Source organism: Carlito syrichta, unplaced genomic scaffold (assembly GCF_000164805.1).
Source record: "Carlito syrichta isolate Samal-C Ts95f unplaced genomic scaffold, Tarsius_syrichta-2.0.1 Scaffold313764, whole genome shotgun sequence".
Lineage (NCBI taxonomy): Eukaryota > Metazoa > Chordata > Mammalia > Primates > Tarsiidae > Carlito > Carlito syrichta.
The window spans coordinates 526941-554336 of record NW_007257860.1 but is presented as its reverse complement, the minus strand read 5'-3'; the positions used below and the strand labels follow the sequence as shown (position 1 = coordinate 554336).

Sequence of the window (27396 nt, the reverse complement as noted above, 5' to 3'; positions counted from 1 at the left end):
CTGGGTGTTTTTTTTTTTTTTCCATTCTGGGTGTTTTCTAAGAACAGAAACACAAATAATCCCTAGAGAAATCTGCAATCAGGTACTGTAAGCATATGAAAGTTCATCAGACAGAGAAAAACAGTGAATTGAATGAGAGAAAAAAATAGTAATAACAGAAGGTAATTTTATTTGAAAGAAATATAAACTATGAAAAATATGTTTCTAATATTCCATGATAAAAGTGATTAATTTTGACGTAATGTTACTATCCCCCCAAAAGAAAAGCAATGTCTATTTTTCTATTGTCCTACAAAAGACTCCAAGGACAAAGCAGTTTTATCCACAACTCTGCTCACTCCCTACAACCTCCACAAGCCAGAGAAGTGAGGGACAGTCTATCATGCCTTATCTCTTATGGACGACCCTTAACATGCTAGAGGACTGTCTTGAAAAAGAAGGTATAAAACTATACAAGACTAGTAAATGACAGTTTATATAATTTATCATAAAAATGTCTCACATGAGATCTTGATTCTCTGGGTAACAGTGAACACAAAGTTTGCCTGTTGCGATTGTGAGCATCGAGATCTACAAATATAACTGACCAAGAGCAGCCCTGAAAAGAGAAAAAGAAACATATTTTTAAAATGAAGAGAAAAGAACATGTACAACATCTAACATTTTGACAGTGAGAAATTTCATTAAAATACTGACATTGCAGCAAGTGGGGGATTACAGTGGATTTTTTCTTTTTTTACACTTTCAATATTTCTCAAAATCTCATAACAAATGTTAATTTTATAATCATAAAAAGTAAATGTTATTTTTATGGTTTTCATACTTTTGATTTTCTTATAAATCAAGATATTGATTACAAAATAACCAGTTAATGACATTAATTTTAATGAAAATAAAATTAGTTTAGTTAACATGACAAGAAATAAAGCAAGAACTAATTCAGATTCATAAAATCTGAACTGTATATTCCTCATAAAGAATGTTTATTATATGATCAAACTAAACAAATTTAGATATAATCTAGAAGATGCAAAAAAATACTTGATTAAAGTATGGAGACAGGAGAATCTCAAATAACAATAATGCAAGTAACACTTAGTCTTCACTGCATCAGGCACTATGCTTTATGTTTCACATGGATTATCTCATTTAGTACCCACATGCAGGTATTATTGTCCCCATTTTGCTGAGAAGGACATTAAGCCTTAGTTTAACAGATCAAGCGTTCAAAATCAAGTTTCTGATACAGGAGTCCCCGCTTTAAACCTTAGGTTATACAATTTCCCACACTGAAAAAAAAATTTCCAAATAAGAACAAAAAACTTGAATAAAAAGACAGGTGTAACAGAAAACTGTTCAACTGCTCTGCTAACCAGGTTAAAAAACAAAAATAAAAACAATTTAGCCACTGGTACATTCTATAGTTAACAGAACAGTTGTAAGTAAACATGGCTTTATTCTTTTACTGGGGAGCGAAATTTTTGAAAACATATAGAATGAGATGGAAATACAAAGGCTGCATCCAATATAAGAGAATATGCAGAAAAAAACATGTGGAAAAGGAAAACTATTATAAATTGCATGATGCTTCACTATGTATTTCTAAATCTCATCCCAATTCTTACCAGCTTCACAGATGCATTTACCTTGAAGCAAAAATATCTCAAATCAATCAATCACCTAAACTCAAACTTTAAAATCTTGTAGCACCAGTCCCTAGATCCAAATATCAGATCCACTAGATGTATATTTTCTTGTTAATCATGTTTTCTTATAATGAATATTACCTTGTAAAATAGAATAATTTCTCATTCAGAATATCATTTTTAAAATCTTTTAAAAAACTCTGATGAATAAATAAATAAATGAGCAAGAAATAAGGGAGGCTATTTCTCAACCACCAAATTAATACTACTCATAAACTTTGCTTTCTATTACTTGAGAGTCCCAACCTCCCATTTTTACTTGTTCATGCAATAGCTGCCATTGGCAGAGTATTGTACATTCTGCTTTGAGGAAAACAAATCATTTGAGGAAAACAAATCATTGACCTGTGCTCTCAAGAAGCTGACCATGGTAGATGTCCTGAACAAGACAATTATTAAGAAAACTAAAAGCCAGAACACAGTAATATACAACTTAGTCTCATCAAAGTAAGTGGCTTAGATAGAAAAATAATATTTATAAAATAAATCCTTAGGGAAGTTGGATCACTTCACAAAGAAGGTGAGGACCAGAGCAAGGATCTGAAGTTTTGGGGAAATGAGAGCTAGCAGGGTAGTAGAACAAAACAGTAAGGAAATGAATACATATAATATACTGGGAGCCTATGAATACACAAAAAATAGGAGCTATAATTTATCTTCAGGCCAAGAATTTATAAAGTTAATTACATGCTAAACTGTCTGCCTGGAATTGAATTTTCAAAAGATATAATCTCAGTAGGATAATTTATAAATAATGAAGTGAAATGGCAAATTTGGCAATTCTCCCCATTATTTGATTAATGTAAACAGCCAACTTCTATTTTATGGTCACAAATAAATAGCTTATTTATCTAAATTCATCAAAGTACTTGTTCAGTTCTCAATTTTTCTCCTCCAGCCTTTAAGAAACATGTGCAAAGGGAAAAACAATCTCATAATGTTACCATATTTTAACACTGAGATCAAAGGCTAGTTAACTATACTGTTTGGTTGTCTTTTCACAAAAATATACCATGCCTAAGGCATATGGTCCAGATTTCCAGGAGGGCAAAATCACCCAAGGTCACAGACAGCTATTCGCCATTCAGAAGTAAGTCTTTTAAAAAATCACCAAGCAGAGCCCACATGTGGAATTAATTATCACCTACTATAAATCATCAGACACATTAATTTTAGAACTGCAAATTTCAAAGGAAGCTGGATATCTGCATTGCTTTGAACACTTTGCATAACATGAGCAATCACTCTAGGCATTACCTTTTAGATTCTGGCCTCAGCTCATTTGTCAGTATCTTGATTTCCCCAATTAAAGACAGGAATATGAAAGGATGTTTTATATGTATATGTCACTTCAGAGTATCTGATTAACTTTGGATATTTTATTTTCATCTTTCATTTCTTGAAATCATTATATCTCTGCTAGAATATCGGACTCCACCTAAAGAACATGTTTTAAGACTGACATGCCGGGCTCGGTGGCTCAGCCTGTAATCCCAGTGCTTTTGGAGGTTGAGGTGAGTGGATTGACTGAGCCTACGGGTTCGAGACCCGCCTGGGCAACTTGGTGAGACCTCATCTCTATAGTAAATCAAAAAATTAGGCGGGTGTGGTAGTACGTGCCTGTAGTTCCGGCTACTTGGAAGGCTGAAGTAGAAGGATCGCCCGGAGCCCAGCAGGTTGAAGCTGCAGTGGCCGGGAGCATGTCACTGCACTCTAGTCTGGGTGACAGAGTGAGACTCCAACTCAAAAAAAAAGAAGATGATTCTGAAACCCGACCACTGTCGTTGAAACTTAAGTTCCAAAGGTGGGGAAGAACTGCACTGATCCATCTACCTCTCTTCAATCCTCATGACCAGAATGAATATTGGTTTTAGAAAGTTAAGGGTACTAAATATGAACATAAAACTTTGTTGATCTCCTTAGTCTCAACTCAAAATGAAATTATTTAAAGGATTGTCTGGGCCTTTCTTTTTCCCATTAATCATTTTTCTGAGTCTGAGCTAAGGGACTTGTTGCCTTCATTTAGAATAAAAAAATAAAACAAGATAAAACTGATTATTGGATCTACTGTATATGAACTTTTCTATTTTTATTCTGAAAGCAAAGCCATACCACAAAACTGTGATCAGGAGGTTTTCTTCCTTAGTTCAGTTACTAGGCTGTCCCTTAGCTTTATGGCAAAGCCTGGAGAACAGTATTCTTCCAAAAAGGATATTTATTGATGAGAAATATCCCTCTACACCATGGCGGTGGTGGCAATGGATGTGTAAACAGTCAACTTTTGCTTACTGAGCCAATAGTTATTTTTAGCAGACCCTCTCACAATCCAGGCTTCTCTCCTGCTCATACACTTTTAAAGGAATTTTCATACAGAGAAAGATTAACCTGAGCATTAATTCTTAGAAGCTCAATAATTATTAAGCAGAAAATGGTTTAGGAGTTTTTAAAGAAAATGCACACTCCCAACTCTAAAGGTAGAAAAAATCTAACAGCTGAGATGTCTCACATCAATAGTCAATCGTCCAGATTCATTATTGAGAAGCTTTGGTTTAATATCCTGGTTCTGTTCTCTGTTGTGTGGTTGAGAAATGCTACCTCAACCTTCTGATTATTCATTTTGAGAGAGGTGCTCTTCCATCTTCAAAGATCCATGACTCTTTTTAGTTGTCACCAATAGGGGGATGCACTTTTTGAGACAATTCTAATAAATTTAGCTAAAGAAATATGATCAGGTCTTCCAACACATTATACCAACAGTCTTTAGAAATAACTATGAATACCCATACAATCTGCAATCCCCCAAGTCTTGAGGAAGTTTCTTTGGTTTTCATTTTAATAAAATAATTTCTTTATGTCAGTTATTTTTCCAGCCATTGACTTTTAATTAGATCACAGCTCTTTTAAGTATAAGGAGTGACATTATAAAATGATTAAACAAGAAAAAGATCACATCCACTTTTAAATGTGCTACTGTTTAGCAGGCACATTATTAATTTAAGTGCTGTAGAGGTTGGAATATTAACATTTTCAAAGTCAAGTTTCTATAATTCTCCACATCAGAAAAAAAGATGAAAGGCAATCTGTAAAACTGGGACACTGATACCATCCTGTAAAAATGAAAGATAAAGAGGCTTTATTTGCAACATGTGATACTCCTATGGTTACAGAAATTAGACATTATTTGTTAACATTTCTATCTGAAATAATTAAGGGGCAGTCAATTCAGCAAACATTTGGAAACAGACATGACCTGAAAAGGGTCTTAGGTTAACTCTACTTAGAGCAGTTACTGTTATTTTGGGCTACATATGAGAATCCCTGGAAATTCCAAAAACTCTTTTTTTTTTTTTGAGTTGGAGTCTTACTCCGTCGCCCAGGCTGGAGTGCAGTAGCACACTCATGGCCACCCCAGCATTGACTTACTGGGTTCCAGTGATCCTTCCGCCTCAGTCTTTCAAGTAGCCAGAACTATAGGCGCGTGCTACCATGTCTTGCTAATTTTTGATTTATTGTAGAGATGAGGTCTCACCAAGTTGCCTGAGTTGGTCTCAAACCTGTGGGCTCAGGCAATCCACTTGCCTCGGCCTCCCAAAGTGCTGGGATTACAGGCTGAGCCATCGAGCCTGGCCCCAAAAACTCTTAATGCCAAGGTTTCCCTTTAAGTCAATTAAATTAGAATCAGTGAGGGAGGAGCCCAGGCATCAGTATTTTAAAAAATTCTTCAAATGATTCCAATGTGCAGTGCAGATTGAGAAACCAGCTAAGGAATAATACTGGTAATACATTTATAACTCAGAATCCAAATGCACAGTAAAGCAATTCAGTGGTTTTAGAGGTTTAGAGCAATCTATGAATACTTCCTAAAAAAATGTAAAGACCTGAAAATGGATAGAGTGGAAATGAACCACATGTATGTATGTGGGTACACATGTAGGTGTAGAAGGGGTGCATACAGAAATGTAAGCAACATACACTAAAACTCAGGTACTTCAAAGGAGATGACACAATTACAAAAAAGAGCCACTAGTGTGTAACAGCCAACCAAGAGACACTCAGTTCCCTTCAGCTCAGTATTTGGTATGTGATAGAAGGCAGGCTAGCAAGACCTGCATCTTTCCAGATTGCTAATACATCTTTCTGGCTTAATCCATACCTCTTCTCAGTCTCCTTAAGACACTCTCAAGAAAGTTTTCAGTCCAATTTCTTCATTTCTCTTCTTCAGTATTACAGTACTTTATAAATAATAGTAACAAGAGATGGCATTTATTAAGGTTTAGTCTTTAACAAGCACTATGCTACATTAACTAATATTTGCATGAAGATCTCCTGAGTTAGGTCCTATTATCATAATCGCTATTTCTTTAGATGAGGAAACTGAGACTGAGGAAGCCAAAGTCATAGAACTCAATGGTGGGAGTACAGAGTATATAGTGACCCTATCCCAACTCCTAATATAATGCCATTCTTTAATGCCATTTTATCCTCCGACTCCTATCTATCATCCATCCATCCATCCAGGAATGCAAAAAGTGGGTGATCCAGAACCACTTTTCAGGCACCCAGAATGAGATACCACTCTTTTCCCAATCCTTTACTGTCAGTGGTCATTCCTTATGTCCCAGATGTAGACAAAGCCCATCTTCCAGAGGCAGTTGGGGTAAGAAAAGAAGAGTGTTTGCATATGTAGGGAGGGAAGAGAGGTGATTGTGTCACATACTCCAACAAGAAACTTTCTTAAACTCAAAAGTTTGAGGTACATAGTATTATAACTGCCATAACAAAAGCTATTATCACTTTTATGCACATCTGTATAGCCTTCTAAAATGTATCTTCACTGACTTAGTATTTCAAAAACTTAGGGTTAATTATAATATCAGTTAGAAATTTAACTTTGCCTTCCCATCTTAGGAATCTTTACAAAAACTGCTAAAGAAAATTAACCTACTTCTTGATTCAGAGTAGTAACCTCTATTCCTACATTTTGTTCCTTTCCACTGTCAACTCAATCCATGGTCACTTGATTAGTTTCTTTCAGCACAAAAACTGGTAAAGATCTTATGAAAATTTAAGGCAACCTTCAGGGTTTCCTTTTTATTCCCAGGGAAAATGAGATTTTAGACATTTGATTACATCCAGTTGAGGTTGAAATCAGGATCAGAACTTCCAATTCTCTGGCTGCACACATTACACAAATTCCTCTCTGCATGATATACAATAATATATACTAAATTGAAACCAACATGAGAAACGCCAGGGAAAATATACGCTAGAAATGTTTTAAAATGTGAAATGGTATAAGAAACAAATAAAAGACTTGAGGGAAAAGTTACTGAACCAAGAAAATCAGAATTCTTTTTTTTTTGTAGTTTATTTTATTGTTCAATTATTTTCTTTAAAAAGTTCAACATTTGATAAAATAAAACAAACTTTTAGTACCATAGAAACCTTTTTACATGTACAATGACATATTATTACTATGTACAACTTCAAAAACAAATGCTTTCAGCTCCAAGAAAAGTGATATTGATGGTTTCTTTGGCTTTGCAGAAGCTTGTCAGTTTAATAAGGTCCCATTTGTCTATCTTCTCTCTTAAGTCCTGTGGGTTTCGGGTTTTGTACAGGAATTGGATGCCAGTGGATGGAACTAGAGTCTATAATACTGAGTGACCTCTCACAAAAACAAAAATCCGAATATCACATGTTCTCACTCATATAATGGACCTTGAACATCCAATGCAATACTATGAGAAAATGACGGATGGTACTGGGAAACTATGGGGGGGAGGGGGATGGGATTAACAGTAGCAAATATCTGTCGGGGGATGGGAAAACACTTCTTATCTACAGGGTGCCTGAATGAAACGTCATTGTACACCTACCCTTAACTGTACCCCACAAAACCATAATAAAAACTACTGATTAATGAAAAAAAAAGAAAAGTGATATTGAGTATCCTGACTACAGTTAAACTGGAGGAAAGTTCCTGGATAGCTAATGTTTTCCTTGGTTTGGAAAAAAAAATTATACAATTGAAAAATATAAATAAGACCTTCAATGAGTTGAGAATCACAAAAATGCGATCTGAATTCAGTCATCTGGATCTTGGGAAACTTGTAATAGTTGTAAGAGTTCAACAAACAAAAGGAAACCCTGTGGTTATTCAAACCAGTGTTCTAGGAGAGGTCCTGTAGGTTCACAGTTTATCAAAAATAAAAGCTATTCCTATTGTGGCAGAACTTAACATCTGGTTCATATATCATTTTTCACCAGCTCGTGGTCTCATCAATGATTAAAGGTGCATGAAATTCTTTATCGGTCACATAAATGTCTAGTCCTTTTCCAGCATAGAAGAGGAGATTGGCACATCATTGACATCCTTCAAGCGGGGAATTGCTGGAAGGCAAGAGTCATGTTCATCTATGAAGTAGCCCCCTGCATTGAGGATCCAGCAATGATGAATGGACATCAAGGCATGCCTTGCAGTAGTAGGGTTGTCCTTACCATTCTGACTGTCTGCATACTTCAACGGGGAAAATTCATCTTCCCATAGTACTTCATATACCACAAACTTCTTTGTGAACTGGAAGATGTCAAAGACAAATTTTTCCATCTTTATTCCATTTGGTTTGTCTGGCTTAATTAACCGTTGTTGGGAATCCATATAAGGAATCTTCTTTAAGCCACATAGTGCTGCAGCTGACGTTCATAAATATTGACAACATCTCTCAGAAACTGTACAGTGGGAAAACAGTTGCCAACGTTCCCTACATTGAACAGCAGTCGTCCAGCTGAGCTTCATTTTTGAGCTGCTGTCAGGGAAATCTCACTTTATTCTACCACTTGGTAAACTCCATCCACTCGGCAAGCCACTCTTACTGGCTCTATAGGGTTCGTTTTCTCTACTACCTTGGCTCCATAGTCTGCTCCTTTCTGAATGCAAAATCCAATGAACCATGGTTCTGCCATTTTTACTATTATTTTGTCAACACAATAGACGTGAATGCTCCAGATGCCTCTTTGCTTCATATCTTCCACAATATTCTGGGTTGCAAGAACTCAGTAAAGACCACCATTTTGCTCTTCTCTTCCAAAATAATTTCCCATCAAAACTCGTGGCAGCAGCATTATTTGCTGAAAAAAAAATCCCTTTGGGATATGCAACTCCAAGTCTTGTCCCCTGCCCACCAGCTAGGAGAAGAACTGCTACTTTGTACTGAGAAACCTGAAAAGGTCCTTTGCTTTTCCAGGCCTCAAGCTGATCTTGTTCTCAAGTAGCACTGCCCAGTACCTCTTAAGGGACAGGCTCCATTCGTGCATCCACTTTCTCTTGGTGAGAGGATTGGTTAAATCCTTCAATGGACTTTAGGAAAAAGAAGTTCAATCCTCAAAGTTCATGGCTTGGAGCTCTGTGTAAAGCTCTACCTGTTGGACTTCTTCAAGCTCATCAGAAACATAGAAGGTGTTCTTGCCCAGCTTTGGACAAATTTGAGGTCATTAATGTTCATAATGATCTGATAGTCAACCTTTGTGAAAATAAGGGTATAATTTATGCACCTGTAAACCTGATTTCAGATTTCATAAACCATGTACAAATAATTACAGCAAAGCACCGGGCCAAACTTGATACAAATCTTCCAGAAGTCATATGTTCAGCAAATGTGTACTCTCAGCTTTCCAGTACCATCTTTGCACTTCCTTAGCACAATCACAGCTCCACCTGGCTCTGGCTCTGGCTCCTTGCACGGCCACTCAACAGCATCCTGCACCGGCTTGGAATATACATCGTCATCTGGTAGCCAAGGGGAGAGTCAGCCCTGGCCACCCTGCCCCTCTTGCCCCAAAATTCTTTATCAAGTTTTTTTTTAGAATTAAGCAATGATTTTTAGTTAGAAAGCTAAAATTTAACTGGAAAATCATTTTCAAAGGAAAAGTTATTCAAGCATGGGTGCTAAAATAAATTTCAGACACTCTCTGATTATAAGGAAATGACTTGTTAATGACTAGCCAAATTAATTAAACACGCAATTCAAATAATCACTGATTTTTTTTTTTACCTGGTTGCCAAAGAGGTTGAATCCATTAATTGCTTCCAGAGCTGCTTTTGCTAAGCCAACAGAGCTAAGAGAGAAAAGGAAATACTTTATTACTCTAACGTGTCTGGTTACAAAATAAGAAGCATTATCTGATGAATATTCACAAGCAATTTTCTTTATTAACATTTATAACTTCCATAAGAAGGATAATGTCTAAGAGACCTCATTCTGACATTTCACTTTTTTAATTTTTCTTTTTTATAGTTAGTGAACATCTGGGAAAAATATTTCTAGGTTCAACTTGATCTAAACTAATGGTCATACTATTGATGAGATTAGTTTTAATTCCAGTAAAATTTCTATTCACTAACTTCAAAGATTAACTTCAGAGGAAGGTGTTTTATGATGATATGTGCAACAATTAGCTGGTTGGGCATCATTAGTTCCAATCAATGTAATAGAGATTTTCTGGTGTCAAAGAAAGATATTGCACATCATACACCTATCAGAGTGTAATTTAAGGTATTCACTCAAATACTCTTTGCTTAGGATCCAATAAAATAGGCATTACTTTATGTTCACAGAAACATGGATCACCATACCTCTCATTTTTCCTATCTTCTTCTCTCTGTAATAAAATGAGTACTATTCCCCTCAGTGTCCTACTCTTTTGACCTCTCAAGTGCCACATACAGTAGTGCTGGAAAATGGGAAGACCCATTTTATTAAAAATATAGCACTATCATCTTATAAATATCTACCTTCAAATATTTTAGTTCTAATATACAGTTTAATTATTGCAAATATTTATTTGTTTTACTCAAAGCAATTGCATATGCATTAATATAATTTAAAGTTAATGATCTGTCATCAATTCAGCAGTTCTTTAAAACAGTAATGATCAAACTATGGTCTCCAGAGCAGCCCCATCAGCATTACCTAGAAGCCTGTTAGAAATGCCAGTTCTCACTCCTCTCTGGGAGTAGGGTTCCATAATCATCATTAAAAAGCCTTCCAGATGTTTGCACTTTAAATTTGATAACTATTGTTCTGAACTATTCACATCATCATGTCTACATTCTATAGATTATGTACATGAACTGTTTTCAAGCAAGCATTACTCTTATAGTAATAGACATAGTAAATACAGATATAGTAGATATTGTAAAAGATAGTAAGTAAGTTAGACACTTATCCTTAAAAATACATGAATGGGAAGATAAACTAGACATAATTTTCTCTATTCTTCTCACTAAGTACAAATAGAATCTTGGAAATTACATATAAAACAAACACAAAATGGCTCAGAAACATGGGGAGAAGGTAGGCTAGCTATGAACTTCAGGACTCTTAGAACAATACTGTGGTTAAGTTCCTTGGGTTTTCTTTTCGCCTCATTTTACCAGTCTAAGAGCTGAAGAAGCCAACTGAGAAATGTCAGCACTTGCATACAAAAAATATCCCAACAAAAGCCTGCTCTCTCTCCAGCCAAAAGACAAGAAAACAGAAACTTAGCAAAACAGAACACTTTTAGACAATAACCACTCAGAAAAAAAACTGCAACCTAGACTTTTACACTAATGAGTTTATCATGAAGTACAACACTCAAACTTCAACCTTCTTAGCCATGGTGGTGTCAGAGAAGTAAGGACAAGAAGGAAGTTAAGCCTTTCATTTCTAGTAGGTGTCAGAACTCCACTCCCCCATAACACACATCTTGGTGTCAATGAAGACCACATGGAGAGCCTAGACCTTCACCTCCAATCATCAGTAATGAGGTAAACCTCTCCCCTTCCACTGGTATGGTGTCAGGGAAGAGTCACAACTTCTACCACCAGTCAAGAGGTCACGTATTTTCTCCTGTCCTATAAATAGAAGCCAAATGGGAATCAGTAATAAGGCACTCCTATTTTTTCCAACTAGGGAGATATCAGTAGAGGCCTACTGGGGAGCTGGACATCCCACCCAGACCCTGCTATAATAAGGAGTCCCCATCTTGAGTGTCAACACAAAACTTGGCCTTATATTCCCACTTGGTTATCATGAGTCTATGTGTCCTGACTTCCCCTGCCAGAGCTATGTTAAAAAATATAGCTAAAACATATAATGTCCAGGGTCTCATAATATGCCCATGTCTCCATCAAAAATCACTACTCATGCCTAGAACCAAAAAAATCTCCAACAAAATGAAAAAGCACAATCAACAGAGGCTAACACTGAAAAGAGAGAGATTTTAGAATTATCTGACAAAGATTTTAAAGCAGTCATGATAAAAATGCATCAATAAGCAAGTATGAATATGCTTGAAACAAATGAAAAATAGAAAGCCTTAACTAATACACAGAAAGTCTCAGAAAAATTTTTAGAACTGAAAACTACAATAATTGAAATAAAAACCTCAGTGGACAGGCTCAGTAGCAAAATGAAAGGGGTAGAGAAAATAATAACTAAATTAGAAGACAGAACAATAGAAATGACCCAATTTGAACAAAAGAGAGAAAATAGAATGAAAAAAATGGACAGATCCTCAAGGATCTGTAGTATTAAAAAAAAAATCTAATATATACATCACTGGAGTTCCTAAAGGAGGAGAAAGTGAGTGGAGTTGAAAAATACTTGAGGAAATAATGGCAGAAAAATTTCCAGTCAGGTGTGGTGGCTCACACCTGCAATCCTAGCACCGTGGGAGACAAAGAGGGAAGACTGCCTGAGCCAAAGAGTTCAAGACCAGCCTGGGAAACTTGGTGAGACTATGTCTCTGCAGTAAATTAAAAAAATTAGCCAGGCATGGTGGCACATGCCTGTGGTTCCAGCCTCTTGGAAGGCTGAGGGGCAAAGAGTGCCTGAGCCCAGAGGTCGAGGCTGTGGTAACCACGAGAGTGCCACCGCACTCCAGCCTGAGCGACAGAGTGAGACTCTAACTAAAAAAAGAAAAGAAAAAGAAAAATTCCAAATTAGTAAGAGCCATAAAATTATAGATTCCAGAAACTGAGTGAAACCCAAACGTGGAAATCCCATTGTCCCAGCCCCATTTGCTGAAGACTATTCTTTTCCACTGAATTTTCTTCGTACTTTTGTCACAGTCAATTGACTACAGATGTATAGCTTTATTCCATTTATCTACTTGTCATTATGCCGGAACCACACTATCTTAATTATTGTAGCTTTGCAGTAAGTTTTGAAATTAGAAAGTAGGAGTACATCATTCTTTCTCAAGGTTGTTTTGGCTAGTCTGGATCGCTTGCATTTCCATGTGAATCTTAGAATCAGCTCGTCTATTTTTGCAAAAAAGATAGCATTAAACACAGTATGTCTTTCCAATTATTTAGATCTCCTTTAATTTTTTTCAATATTTCTTTGTAGTTTTCAATGTTCAAGTCTTGAATTTTTATTAACCCCCTCTACTTTTAAGATGAGGAAACTCAAGCCCAGAGAACTTAAGTATAAGTGCCTTTCAAATCCATCCCTTTGAAAACTTTGCTCCCTGCTAGAATCTATGATGACCAAGAACAATTGAGTCAATAAACTGGATTTAATATACTACCCTACTGGCTCAAATCTTCAGTCTAGCAGTTCACTGCAGTGAAGGTTTCTTGCCAGTAAGGGAAGTACTTGATGCTTCCATAGGCTAAACAAATCCCATGACAATTCATATGATACTGTTAGTATATGAAGCACAAGGGGAGCAGGCTCTTTGTAGTTCTAAAGTGTTTTATAGAGAAATAACAAGAACTGGAACCTAAAAGAATAAAATTCAAGAGAAGAACACCTGGTGGTTTAAGACATGTCTGCAAATTCTCAGACACTCCTTCTCATCTAATATCCTTCACTAGAACATGGTCTAACCTTAGTGACTCTAACAAATAGAATGTGGTAGAATTTGCAATGTATGACTTCCAAGGTTAGATCACAAAAGGCAAAACAGCTCCCACTTAACCCTCTGTCTTGGTATTCTTAACCCTGAAACCTAGCCACCATGCTGTGAGGAACACTATATGAAAAACTTCACATAGGCCTCCCAGCAGACAGCTCCTGCCAGGGTCCCAGACAACTCACATACCTAAATGAAGAATCCTTCATGATATCCAAAGCTCAGCCACAACTGACAGCAAACATAAGAGACTATGAGCACGAAGTACCTAGCTTGACACTGTCAACTATCAGAACCATGAGATTCAATAATAATAAAATACCATTGTTGTCTTATGCCTCTCAGTTTGGAGAGATTTGTTTGCGACAATAGGTAACCAGAAAACAACTAATTCAGATTCCAAACTCTACCATGCAACCAGAACAATAAGGCTGATCATACTTAGTTTTGTGTACTATAAAACAGTAACCAAATGCACAAGAATTCTAGAATCTTAGAACCTAACGGTTAGAAAAGCCCCTATAGTTCATATACTCTGTTCAAATATTCATTGTCAATTGGATTTCTTGCTCAAGTATGTGTTCCTGATGACCTAAGAGCTCCTGTTAACCCCCAATGCACAATCATTAACCAGTGACACATGTAACCTCCACTTACAGTGTGAGGTACATATTTCATTCACTGTATTTTGAAATGTGAAAAGAAAATAACATATTCAAAAGGCAAACACATAAGAAATGCAGTACTAGAGGATAAACACAACATAGCCTGCCCAAGGTTGTGTTTAACTATGGCACAAAAAGACAGCAAGGGATAAATTTGGAAATTGTCTTCTAAATATAACATTACGAAAGAAACAAACACTGTACCTGGACTAGAGTAAATGTTTACTGAATTCTTCCCGTTTTAACTTTCTTTGCCAAAACAACTGGTTAAATAACTAGACAATTAAAATTTGCAAATAATTTAATTTAATATTCACTGGTTATTTAAATATTTGGCAACATAAAGTTATTTAGAAATGCAACACAATCCTAGTATAATCTTACATTTTGCTGGCAAATACCATATATACTGGTTGTTAAGAATTTAAAAATATTTTAATGGTACAAGACAGTCTCAGAAAATTAATTATTCTATCATTAGCTATTGAATATACTAATATCAGATGATTATTTCAATAGAACATTTACTGATTTGATTATTGTAAGGTGGTATATCTCAACATCTTTTGTTACAACATTTACTTAGCAGAGCTAAAATAATGTAATATTTGCTTGGGAGATAGTAATAAAGTGATTTGATGCCTAAATCAAAGCTTTTTTAGAAAAGATGGATTTAGACTAGGTCATTTCAAACACACAATGGAATTCACAAACGTTAACTAGCAGGCATGAGAACTAAATTTATAATTTCCTGCTCATTAACACTATGCTTTAACTACCTGAGTTACCCAATCATATGTCCTAGAAGAACAAGGACTTTATGGTACTATGGTTTTAATGGATGCTTTAATGGAATTGCTCAATATGGCAAAAATCACATAAAATGAGGCAGAATGGATGGACAGTAGATTTTATCATTCAATGACTGAAACATCGAAAATGATTTAAGAAGACTAAGTAATAAGCACTATGTAGCATAAAATGGTCACTAAAAGCATCTTAAACTGACTAAAGTGGTGCTATGGTGATTACATATCTGATATTTTCATATCTAATAAAGAAAGTCAAGAGAATAGAACATAGAAACAATTTTTTAAAACTTGAAAAATATGATTTTAATTATTTTTGCTTCTAGTCTTTTTATCACTAACACGAGATTTAACAAAAGGAATTATGTTGTTAAATGTAAAGTTTTACTTAGAAGTTAATCTCTTTCCACTTGGACACATATCCACATTAGTAAATTATTAAATATAGTTTTCCTTTTATGTTTCTCAGTAGTCAAAAAATTAAAAAGTAAAGGTTTGGAATTCAATTCACACTTTATAACATAGACTCATCTCTTCTCCAAAACAAAAAGGTATTGGTTTAGAAGTAGCGCTGAGGAGTAGGAATATGCTTACATAAAGGCCGAAAAGAGTACTTTAATATATAACTCTAGAGGTTAAGATTTAATGCTATAATAAACAGATACCAAAGTGATAGATGTAGGAAAATGAAATTAAATCTAATAATACAGGATTAAAAATATACACGCATTTATTGAAAGACTTAGAAAAGGAAGAAAGAAGAACACTATCTAATATGGCTCCAGTTATCCTAGGAGAAATTGAACCGGGCATGTTGCTTGAGAAAAGTCAAGTTAACAGGAAAATCAGGAGAGCTGGGAATAGTTGCTTAGGAAACATTTCAAGAGAATTACAGTAAACTTGGAGCAATAAACCCTTTTACTAAAGCTCTGGAAAGGATGAGGGTACTGATAGAATAGGTTTTGATAGATGTAGTGAAGGTATTGTTTAGAAAAAATTCTGGGTTTTATCTAAGAAATACCAAATAATTCAAGAGTTTGTGCTAAAGGGATACCAGCGAACCTCAGGATGAAACAGGAAAGATCAAGAAGGATCTAACCAAAGTATTAAGGTGAATCAAGCTGTCCTGATTACTAAACAAAGATATCTCTGAAGCATATCACAATTTTACAGAGAGTTTACATCCCACGGTTCTTTCAAACATAGGAAAAACTTTTAAAGACTTTAAAATACAATGTGATATAATAAAAACAACTTTGGATTTGGGGGCCAGTGAATGACATGGAATCCAGTTCTGGTTTTACTGTCTACTGAGTTATATAATTTAAGTGGGGAAAGGAACCAGAAAACCTTCTAAACATTAGTTTTCTGCTATATGAAAGGTAGTAATATTCCCTGCCTGGTCTAAACATATTCTATAACTGTCCAGGACCACAGACTGCCCTGGACCACAGACTGCAATACTAAAGGCCTGCTGAGCACTGATGCTAAAGAGGGAGCCTCTGACCTCAGAAGACTGTGTGTGTGTGTTTTGGAGCCCTAGGGTGGAAGTCTTCTTTGACACAGTGCAGCTTAGAAGGGATGTACACAGTGTGGCAAGGGAAGGAAGAGCCAGTCACTTTAGTTAAGACTCTAGTGAGCACCAAGGCAACAGTCATCTTGAGCTTTGTTCTCTCTGCCTCCTGTTAAAGAAGACTAAAACACAGAAATACAGGGAGAATGGCAGACAAAGTGAGAAGGCAAAGAGAAGTACATCTAGCAAGAATTGCTATATATTAATTCAAGCTGTCTGAAATAATGAGAATAGCTTATGGCTATAACAAGAATATTGTATTAAGTAATAAAGAACAAATCCAACTAGACCAGGAAGTTCTGGGGTATCCTGTAATAGCAGTAGACTAAGAGTTGTGACTTGATTCCTGGCTGGTAGCATAGCAGCAGCTCTATACTCCACTACCCAGGCCTAAGCGCATAAAGATGTTGGCCTTGTACCACCATTGACATCACTGTGCCCATGAGTGCCATGGAGCTCAGTTCTTCTGCATTTTCAAAAGATATCCTGTTGGCACCAGAGACGACACATCTAAAACAGACCTGAGCCTGGAGTGGTGGCTCAAACCTGTAATCCGGGCACTTTGGGAGGCAGAGGTGAGAGGACTGCCTGAGCCCAGGTGTTTGAGATCAACCTGGGCAACTTAGCGAGACCTCATCTCTATAATAAATCAAAAAATTAGCCAGGCGTGGTGCTGCATGTCTGTAGTTCCAGCTACTTGGAAGGCTGAGGTGTAAGGATCATCTGAGCCCAGCAGGTTGAGGCTGCAGTGGCCATGAGCATACCACTGCACTTCAGCCTGGGCAACAGATTGAATATTTTGACTCAAATAATAATAATGATAATGATAATAATAACAACAATAATAAAAACAGACCTGAGCTCAAAAACATTAGAAAATTTTTTTAAAGCTTAAAGTTCTTTTTGGGAACTGTAAAGTATTATACCATGGACAATTACAAGATCCAAGCTAAATGTATAAAATACATCATCCAAAACTGAATGGCAAACTTCATTTCACATCCATTTGAATAAAACTGTCCAACTACAATTAGGATTAATTTTGCATGCAAAAGATGGCAAAGAATATCACACAATTATTTTCTAACCCTTGAAATAAAAACCTTCATGAGTCAGTTTAAAGACTGCCACCTCAGTTACAGGAGAACAAGTTAGAACTTCTGTTTTATCACAAGGGGCTTCCAACACCTTCACTTTCTAGGATCAATGGTAACTTTTACCTAAGGCTCTTTCTGAGTTTACTACAGTTTTTATAAATAGAAAAACTCCCGGTCCAAATATGCTATGCTAAAATCAACAGCAAGGGAATCAGACTGACATATAGTAAATGGTTATTAAAAAGCAAGGAAGATACCTGTTAATCATGAATACTGAAAAGGTAAATTATTAAAAAATCATCTTACTTAATCAGAGCCATTTGCTTTCTTTTAATTTGAGTGATAATCTAGAATACTGAGAATTGAATTTGGATGATTACTAAAATATAACAATCTTTCTATTTTTAGTATTTGCCAGAATTTATTATCTGAACTGAGCTTTCCCAAAAATTATTTCTCTATTGCACTATTTCATTGAGTTCTAACTCTTCTGCTGTATATTGTAAAAATTCCTCATATGATTCATAAAACCTATAGAAAAAGATTTGCATATTAGTTAATTAGGATTAATCTGAAAGTCCTTTTTATTTCTTTGTTACTAAAATGTTTTGTTTTGTTTTGTTTTGTTTTGAGTTGGAGTCTCACTCTGTCACCCAGACTGGAGTGCGGCCACTGCAGCCTCGACCTGCTGGGCTCCAGCGATCCTTCTGCCTTAGCCTTCCAAGTAGCCAGAATTACAGGCATGCACTTAGCCCGGCTGATTTTTTGATTTTTATTGTAGAGATGAGGTCTCGCTGCCCAGGCGGGTCTCGAACCCGCGGGCTCAGGCAATCCACTCACCTCAGCCTCCCAAAGGCACAGGATTACAGGCTGAGCCACCGAGCCCGGCAACTAAAATATTTTTTAAATGTGTGAGTACACTAGTATTCTAGCCAGGCATTCATATGCTTTATACGTATTAACTGAATCATTACAAAAATGCTATAAAGTAAAAACTATTATTATCTTCATTTAACAGGTGAAGAAAATTAGGCATAGAGAGGTCACAAAATTTGCTCAGGGTTACACAGCTAGTGATCTGGAACCAGTTTTTAGCTTACTAAATACCACACGTCAACTTACTTTGTATGTGATTAGTCCTTCTATCAAAAAAAAAAAAGTATAAAGCTGTGGATTCCTCTTATCTAGTGTTTTCTAGACTATTTCTCTACTTCATTTAAGTCTCAATAATCCAACTGACCTAGAGTGATAACCTTTAGCTTAAATTCTTACATCTTTTAGTGCAACATGGATAGGGGTTTCTAAGCTACATATTTAAATTAAAAGATGACCTCCCAGGCACATAATTAGGATACAGGAGAGGTGCAAGCAGTCACTAAAACTATTTCCTTAACCTGAAGGAGTAAAGAAAATTCATAAACTACTAACATCAGTCATCAGTTATTCTTGCTTATTCAAGATATTGACCACAGTTCTCACAGATGACATTGCATGTTAAGTTGTACGTGGAGCATATGAGAATCTGTTAGGATAAAAATCATCTCTATAACATGGAAGGTAATTTTACATGCAATACATATACAACTGGTGTTTGGAAATTTTAATGTACTTGACATTTCAAATAACATAATTTCAAAGATGAAAAAGAAAATGACTTGGTTGAGCAGAAAAGCCAAGCTGTAGATTAATGTTGAAGGCTGATATGCATGTAATGACACCTGGGGAGGTTGGGAAAGATGCCGGCTCTTTCCTGCAACTGTTTATGGGCACTGAAAGTAGACTCTATTGCTTTAATGTTAAGTGAATTTCATTGGCATCATAATAGAAAAAAAAAATAAAGTGCTAAAAATTAACATAGAAACCACAATTTCAACCTAATGCTTTGATTTTTATTTACATTCAAATTCTGTAACATTTAAATTTTTTTTAAAAATCTCAAAAATCAGCAAATTACCTCGAATGTAGTTCTGTGCTGCCATTATTATATTTACTTCCTCTTTCCCAGATACCAAAGTCAGGTACACGGTAAACTCTTTCTACGCAAAATACAAGGTTTTGAATAAAAGAGACCTAAGAGAAAAGAAATGAAACATAAGGACATATGCAATAACAGGATCTTTAGATAATGAAGAGAATAATTAGATACCCTATGAAGTCCAAATATATATGTGCCTCCTTTTAACATGTTGAAATTCAAGTAGTTATTGCATTACTATGAAAAGTAGGAGTGTGCCACTGCACTCCAGCCTGGGTAACAGAGTGAGACACCAACTCAAAAAAAATAAAAAAGAGTTATTATCGTTTGTCAGGTCTTTAAGTTTAAAACCATCTAAATCCCTGTTCCTTTCATGGCAAGCTTCTCAAGTGTGTGGTCTATACACTTGTTTCCTTTCTCCCCTTGGGATCATATCAGGACCAGGACTAGGCTCAAGTAAGTGGGTCCAGTCAGGCTGCATAAATGATAATATGGCCAGAAAGCTTTTTCTGGATTAACAAGTCCTAGGAGAAAACGAAATACCATTTACAAAATCTTTGTGAATTGTTCCCCTTCACAGTATTAAGCTTCCTGAGGACAAAGATTTGTTCACTGCTATATCCTCGAGAGCAATGCCTGCCACAAAGTTCAATAAATATTTGCAGGTTGACTTCCACCCTCATCACCCTCAATTACAGAAACTACAGTTGCAAGGATTACTAAAAGACAATTCTTACATAAGCTCAATCATCCATCCTCATTCATCTCTTTCTATCACATTTTATAAGACTGATCACTGGTTTCTTCCTGAAAATTCACATTTTCTTGGCTACTGACACCACATCCTCCACGTGTTTCCCATATTCCTGATTGTCTCCTCTTCTTGTTTCAACCCCTACTGGTAAGCATTCTTCAAAGTTCTGTCCTGCTCTCCTTTGCACACACATACCACATCCCTCCAGCAAGCTCATTCACTATCAAAGTTCCAACTACAGATAGTGGCATAAGTGACAGTACATATAGTACAACGCAAAGAACATCACACGTGGAAGAGCCGGTTCTACTCTTGGTAGTACAATGAATTCACTTGTAACACACGGTAAGTTAGCCTCACTAGATCCTGGTTTCTATAAAATAAACGACTGTCCATGCATGTTTACAATTCAGCAATTTTTTCCATTCCATTTCAATGAATTATGCCCTTTATACCTTAATTTTTATACCCAATTATGAAATATTTCCACTTGGATTTTTCATTAAATAATGTGTTCTAAACTCTTCCATTTAGAAGCACTTTGTAATTCTGCATTTTTCCATGAGATCACTGATTTTCCAGGCTCTCCGTCTAGAATTCATGAACTCAACTTTGGCTATTATTAATAAAATATATAAGAGGCCATTGATTTGGACTAAGCTCCTGCACTAAATCCAACAGACCAGATCAAACCAAAATGGATTCACTTATGCTAGTGCCACATAATCAAACTAAACTTTGAAAGGACTAGTTTTCAAAAAAAACCCAAATGATTCATAGCAACCAATCAGAAGGAGCCAGTTTACCAGATAAGGAAGTTCTCTGTTTTAACCCTATAAGGAAAGTAACTTTGAAAAAAACTTTGGCTATTATTTCCTTAACCTTTTTTCTGCTTTCCTTAACCTTTTTTCTGCCTATAAAGTAAACCTCCTCTGAACAAGCAGCTTTTCCAAATTTTTGGGTGACTTGCTCAATTCATGAATCTAATAAAAGTAAATTAGATCTTTAAATTTGATGTAATTTTGTCTTTTGACACTATTATATTTCCTTTATGCTTCCTATTCATTCTGCTACCAAGGCCTGCTATTTTCCATATCACTTTTTTGGTCAGGAAAGTTTTGTGACTCGTGACACGACAAAGCATAACAACTCTCACATATGAAACCCTCTCTAATCTTCCCATCCCAACCCCACATACCTCTATTTATGTCACTATCTTCTGACAGGGACCCTGGGTTCTACTTGGCTTGCCTGGCCTTAGTCTTGCTCATTTGTACTTCAAATGCTTTTCATGAATCTTCCTTCAGCCCCAGTTCCCTTCTTGATGAAGTCTGACTTAGAACCAGAATCGTAGCTCTTAATTTTTGTTTCATGTGTTTTTTTTTTCCTCACCTCTAATTTGTATACAGGTTCATCATCACTTACTTGCAATACCATAAGCTCTGAAAACCAATTGATTTTTTTCTTAACTCATTTTTCAACAAAACCTGGAATTGAGATTATCTGCCTTACTTATCTCACTTTGTGTAAATATATACGTCTTACTACACAAATATTGATATGCTGATTATGAGGTTCTAAACCCTGTTAGGGTTATCACATAATTTACGAAAAAAACAGTATTACCTTTCTTAAATCCAAAAAGTTCTGAAACCTAAAAGACATTTGGATCCACAGGTTTCTTTAGATAAGAAATTGTGGAACCGTAAACTTCTCTGGACTCAAAAATGTAAATTTCTTTTTAGTGCCAACAACCAAAATCTTAATGAACTTTATAAAATGTAAGGTATGTGTTGTAAGATACACAATGAAAAGTTAGCTACTGAGAGGGTCTCATATTGAATAAAAATATATAATTTTAGTTAGTTTACTAGAAACTCCAAAGGCAAAGATCAATTTCATTTTTTATTTGTAACTGAAAGCTTTCATTATAATAAATCATTATTAACCAAACTATATCGTAAAACCTCAATTCTGAGAACTAGACCCTTAAACACATCTACCGTAGGATAATTTGTGAATAAGTAACTTAAGATATTATGGCAAAATTAGATAAAGACTAAGACTACAAATGACCCAATAAAAATCCTTAAAAATAAGGATTTTAATAAATGTTCATTGAAATAAAATAATTCAGACCAAGCACCAGATACTAAGTTTAAATGATGTTTTTACTATACATGTTAAATTAGTGATACTGGGTACTATACAACTGATTTCTATTTATGGTTTCTTCCACACTAAAAACATTTCAGGACCTCTCTTCCTGCAGTTTCAAAAAGACGTTTCTAAATTAATTTTGCTTAAATTAAGGGAAGGTAAGTGTTTATTAAAAGGTTTCCCCTTGCATCTTGTCTTCAGATAAATGTTCAATGGTTCTATGACTTTATAAACGTCAGTGTAACTGAGCCCCACCTTCAGAGTCAGTGGTTGCTCAGGAAGGAAAATGCTCTGGGTAGACTTACATAACAGAACTTCTCCCTGATACTCAAAGTGAACTGTTATAGTCATTGTACTTTGTTATTTCCCTTAACTTATTTTTCTTCATTCTTTCCTTGTTTTTTATAATCTTGATACTTTTGATTAATTATTTTGTCACATGTTGCTCAATTTTGGTTTGTTTAATGTTTTCTCATGATCACATTGAGGTTATGCATTTTGGGAAAATATTATTATAAAAATAAATTTGTGACTTTCTTAATATATCATAGCATGGGATTCATGATGTCAGTATGTCTTTGTATGGGTGGTGATAACCTTACAGTGGCTTCTGCCGGTGTTCTACTCTATAACGTTACAACTTTCCCCTTGTAGTTAATAAATATCTTTAGGAAAATGCTTTGAGACTACATAAATTGTTTCTCATATTTTCAGCCACTAATTTCTGCATCTATCAGTGAATCTTGTTTATAGTAATTATTACTGTAGTTCTTGTCTAAAGGTTATTTTCTATTTTCCTCTTTACTTATATATTTATGATCTGGAATTCTGCTGCAACAAATTTTTTTTTTTGAGTTGGAGATTCACTCTGTCACTCAGACTGGAGTGCAGTGGCATACTCACAGCCTCCCCAGCATCAACCCGCTGGTTTCCAGCAATCCTTCCACCTCAGCCTTCTAAGTAGCCGAAACTACAGGAAAGCATCACACCGAGCTAATTTTTTTTTTTTTAATTTACTGTAGATATGGGGTCTCACCATGTTGCCTAGTCTGGTCTCGAACTCGTGGGCTCAGGCAATCCACTCGCCTCGGCCTCCCAAAGTGCTGGGATTACAGACTTGAGTCACTGCCCAGCCAACAAATTTTTATATGACACTGCTGCAATGAACATTTTAGTATGTCTCTAACAAAAAGCTTCACAACCATTTTGACATACAGATGGTACATATGTCCATATAAAATTATCTGTACTGCACAATGAGGTAACTAGACAAGACTCCTGACAGTCAGGGAGTATTGGTCTTGGGGTGGGGGGGATGGCTAGTCTAGGCCCCACAAACAACTTTGGAATGAAGGACTCAGTACCTTGGCATATCTGTAACCTTGATGATTCCCTAGTAGGAAAACTCTAATCTAGGGTATAATCCAAAGGCTGAATTCCTGGATCATAGACTAAGTACACCTTCAACTTTACTTGATGTCAACTTGCTCTCCAAAGTACTTGTAAGAACTTTGGCCCACTCCAACAGTATAGAGTTCTCACTGGTCTGCATCCTTTGCCCATACTTAGAGTTGTCTAACCCTTTTACTATACCAGTCTGTTGGGTGTAAAGGCATAACATTGAGGTTTAAATTTGAATTTCCCTTATTAGGTTCCCTAATTTCCTGTAATGAGGCTTTTTTATTGATGAGTAATAGCTCTTTATATATTCTAGATTCATATCTTATGTCAGACTACATGGCTACATACCTTCTCTCAAGTCACAGCTTATTTTTTTCTCCTTCTTTATTGTAGTTTGTTTTTGATGAACAGATTGTTACTTTAATGATTCAAAATTATCTTATACCTTATATATGTGTGTAGGTCATACTTATTATGTTCTGTTAAAGAAAGCTGTCCTTATCCTGAAGGCAGAAATATACACAATCCTGAAGTTTCCTCTACTTCTCAAAGGGCGATACAGGAACCTTGAGGCATAATGAAGTTAAAACTATTTTCACTTTCATTCTCTCACAAATGTAAAATTAGTTACCTAGTAGCTACAGTGTATATTATATTGCAACAAACTGAAGACAACAGCAGGTATGAGTATCTAAGTGTCTTCTCTTAAGCAAGAAGGCTGAGGTGAGTGTATTGCCTGAGCCCAAGGCAATCTACAATAAATCACTCCACTGCACTCCAGTCTGGGCAATTGAGTGAGACTCCAACTCAAAAAAAAAAAAAGAAATTAGAGAATTCCAAAAATGTATAGCAATGCTACTCTTTTCAGTCAATTATTTTTATTTTGAAAAAACAGCTATTTCATAATAATATAGTACTCATGGTAACATGTAGTGTATCTTTAAATTTCTAATACAGTAACTATCACCTGAAATAAGCACAAAACATTCACACAAATAGAAGAACAAATAAAAGCTCTATGGGGTTCTCAAATTTTAAGAATATGAAGGGATCCAGAGATTTTTTTTAAAAAAGTTTTAACACCACTGTTTTAAAAGTATACCCTTTCTACCCTTCACAAGTCACAGCTGGAAATTGATTTTTACGTAAAAAGAGGCTTCCAATACCATTTTATTTTATAAAAATAATGGAGTACCACTTACTGAAGAGCCCACCCTACTCCTCTGGAAAGCCTATGTTATCATAAATTAAACTCCATGTATGTACATATGTAGGGGTGGGATGGGCATGTGTATGCAGTCTGTTTCTAGACTCTTAATTCTGTTCCACTGGCTATACATCTGTTGCTATGTCAATATCGTACTGTTTAATTTCTATGAATGTATTGTAAGGTTTTATATCTGTCAAAGGGAATCTCCCTTCATCCCTTTTGTATTTTTCGTTTTTCAATATGGCCTTCTGTATTTTATAGTTTATACTTCTATATTAATTTTAGGATCAGTTGGTCAAGTTCCATATAAGTTCTGCTGAAATTTCTATGGAAATTTTGAATTTAAACTTTAATGTAGGGAGAAGTGATATCTTCACAGTATTAAGCTTTCCTGTCTATTGATATGATTTGGATTTTTATGTGTTCACTTATGACTAGCAAAGTTTTATACTTTTGTCCATATGCTATTAAGTTCATTTCTAGGTACTTTATAGTGAAATATTTAGGTTACAATTAATTTCTAACTAGTTATCACTGATCCATAGACAAATTATTGTTTTCCATATGTTGATCATGTATCCAGCATTGTTACTGAACTTTTTTTGGGTAACTTTTAATAGTTTACTAAGGGCCGGGCTCGGTTGGCTCAGCCTGTAATCCCGCGCTTTGGGAGGCCAAGGTGCGTGAATTGCCTGAGTCCGTGGATTGGAGACCCGCCTGGACAACTTGGTAAGACCTCATCTCTACAGTAAATCAAAAATTAGCCAGGCATGGTAGCATGCGCCTGTAGTTCCAGCTACTTGGAAGGCTGAGGTGGAAGGATTGCCTGAGCCTAGCAGGTCAAGGCTGCAGTGGCCAGGAGCGGCCACTGCACTCCAGCCTGGGCGACGGAGTGAGACTCCAACTCAAAAAAAAAAAAGAATAGTTTACCAAGAATTCATTTGGATTTACTATATAAATAACAACATCACTGGAAATGAAAACATTTTCAGTTATGCAATTCCCATCCGTACCCACTATTTCTTGTCTTACTGCTTTGGCTAGGTCATTGTACAATATTAAACCTTGCCCTTGAAAGGTTTACTTCTCACAGTTCATTATTAAATATGATTATCTGCTGTATATTTTTTGGTAGACAAAATTAGGTTGAGAAAATTCCATTTTATATCTATTTTCTAAGAATTTTTTACATGAATAGATCATGAATCTTCACCAAATACTTTCTCTGTACCTACTGAAAAGATCATATGTTTTTTTCTCCATTAATTTGCTATGTGATGAGTTACATTAATGGAGCTTCTCATTTTAAATCATCCCTGCATTTCTGGGATTAAACACTACTTAATTCTGGCACATGATGCTAGCTGACTACTAGCATCTATTCCTGCTTTCTTTTTTACTAATAGAGCACCCTGATTTTTAACTTAACAAGTCTCCACAGCAGCAAGGTTGGTTATGTGATCAAGTTCTGGCCAATAAGATTACACAGAAGTCATTTCATCAAGCTTTCAGAAAATTTTTTAAAGGCTCCTCTTTTTCAATTCTTGCTAGTGTAGACACTAGAGGTATATCAGCTATATTATTTGGATAAATGTCTCATGCTAAAGATAGCAGAGCAAGAGAACAGGAAACTATCATTGATAACATTGATAAGTTACTGTTAAAAGCCCAGGACTTTCAATCTCCAGAATTTTTGATGCATATAAAACCTTTACTTACTGAAGCCACTGTTTGTTGTGTTTTCTTTATTTGTGGTCAACGGTACTTTAAACAATACTTTAAATAAGTACTTTACATAATACTTTGCCCATGAATCATTCATATTCTTAGTTCTCCATGTCTCTGAAAGAATATATGAAGAATGAAAAAAATATATATATATATATAAGTAAGACTGGTCTAAAATTTTATTTTTCATATTAACTTTGCTAAGTTTTATAAAATTTTATCAATCTCATAAAATTTGTTGAAGAGTTCTTCCTATATTCTGAGGTAGGAGTTATCTGTTCCTTCAAGATTTGATAACATTTGCATACTAAATAGTTAAAACTGTTCTTTTGGAAAAGATAAAGAAAAAATAATTTTTTTTTTTTGAGTTGGAGTCTCACTCTGTCGCCCAGACTGTAGTGCAGTGGCCGCTCC

The 27396-nt window shown here is 35.5% G+C and overlaps 1 protein-coding gene and 1 pseudogene across 1 annotated transcript in view; both read right to left on the bottom strand.

Annotated features, from left to right (window-relative positions):
* The window catches only part of PHKB (phosphorylase kinase regulatory subunit beta), a 187228-nt gene that overhangs the window by 119602 nt on the left and 40230 nt on the right, over positions 1-27396 (bottom strand). Inside the window, exons 7-9 of the mRNA XM_008070580.1 lie at positions 19709-19824; positions 9761-9824; positions 503-598 (exon numbers count right to left, since the gene is read on the bottom strand). Of these exons, the coding sequence (XP_008068771.1) occupies positions 503-598; positions 9761-9824; positions 19709-19824 (276 nt within the window). The remainder of the gene's footprint in view (positions 1-502; positions 599-9760; positions 9825-19708; positions 19825-27396) is intronic.
* LOC103273141 lies at positions 7709-8831 on the bottom strand (annotated as a pseudogene).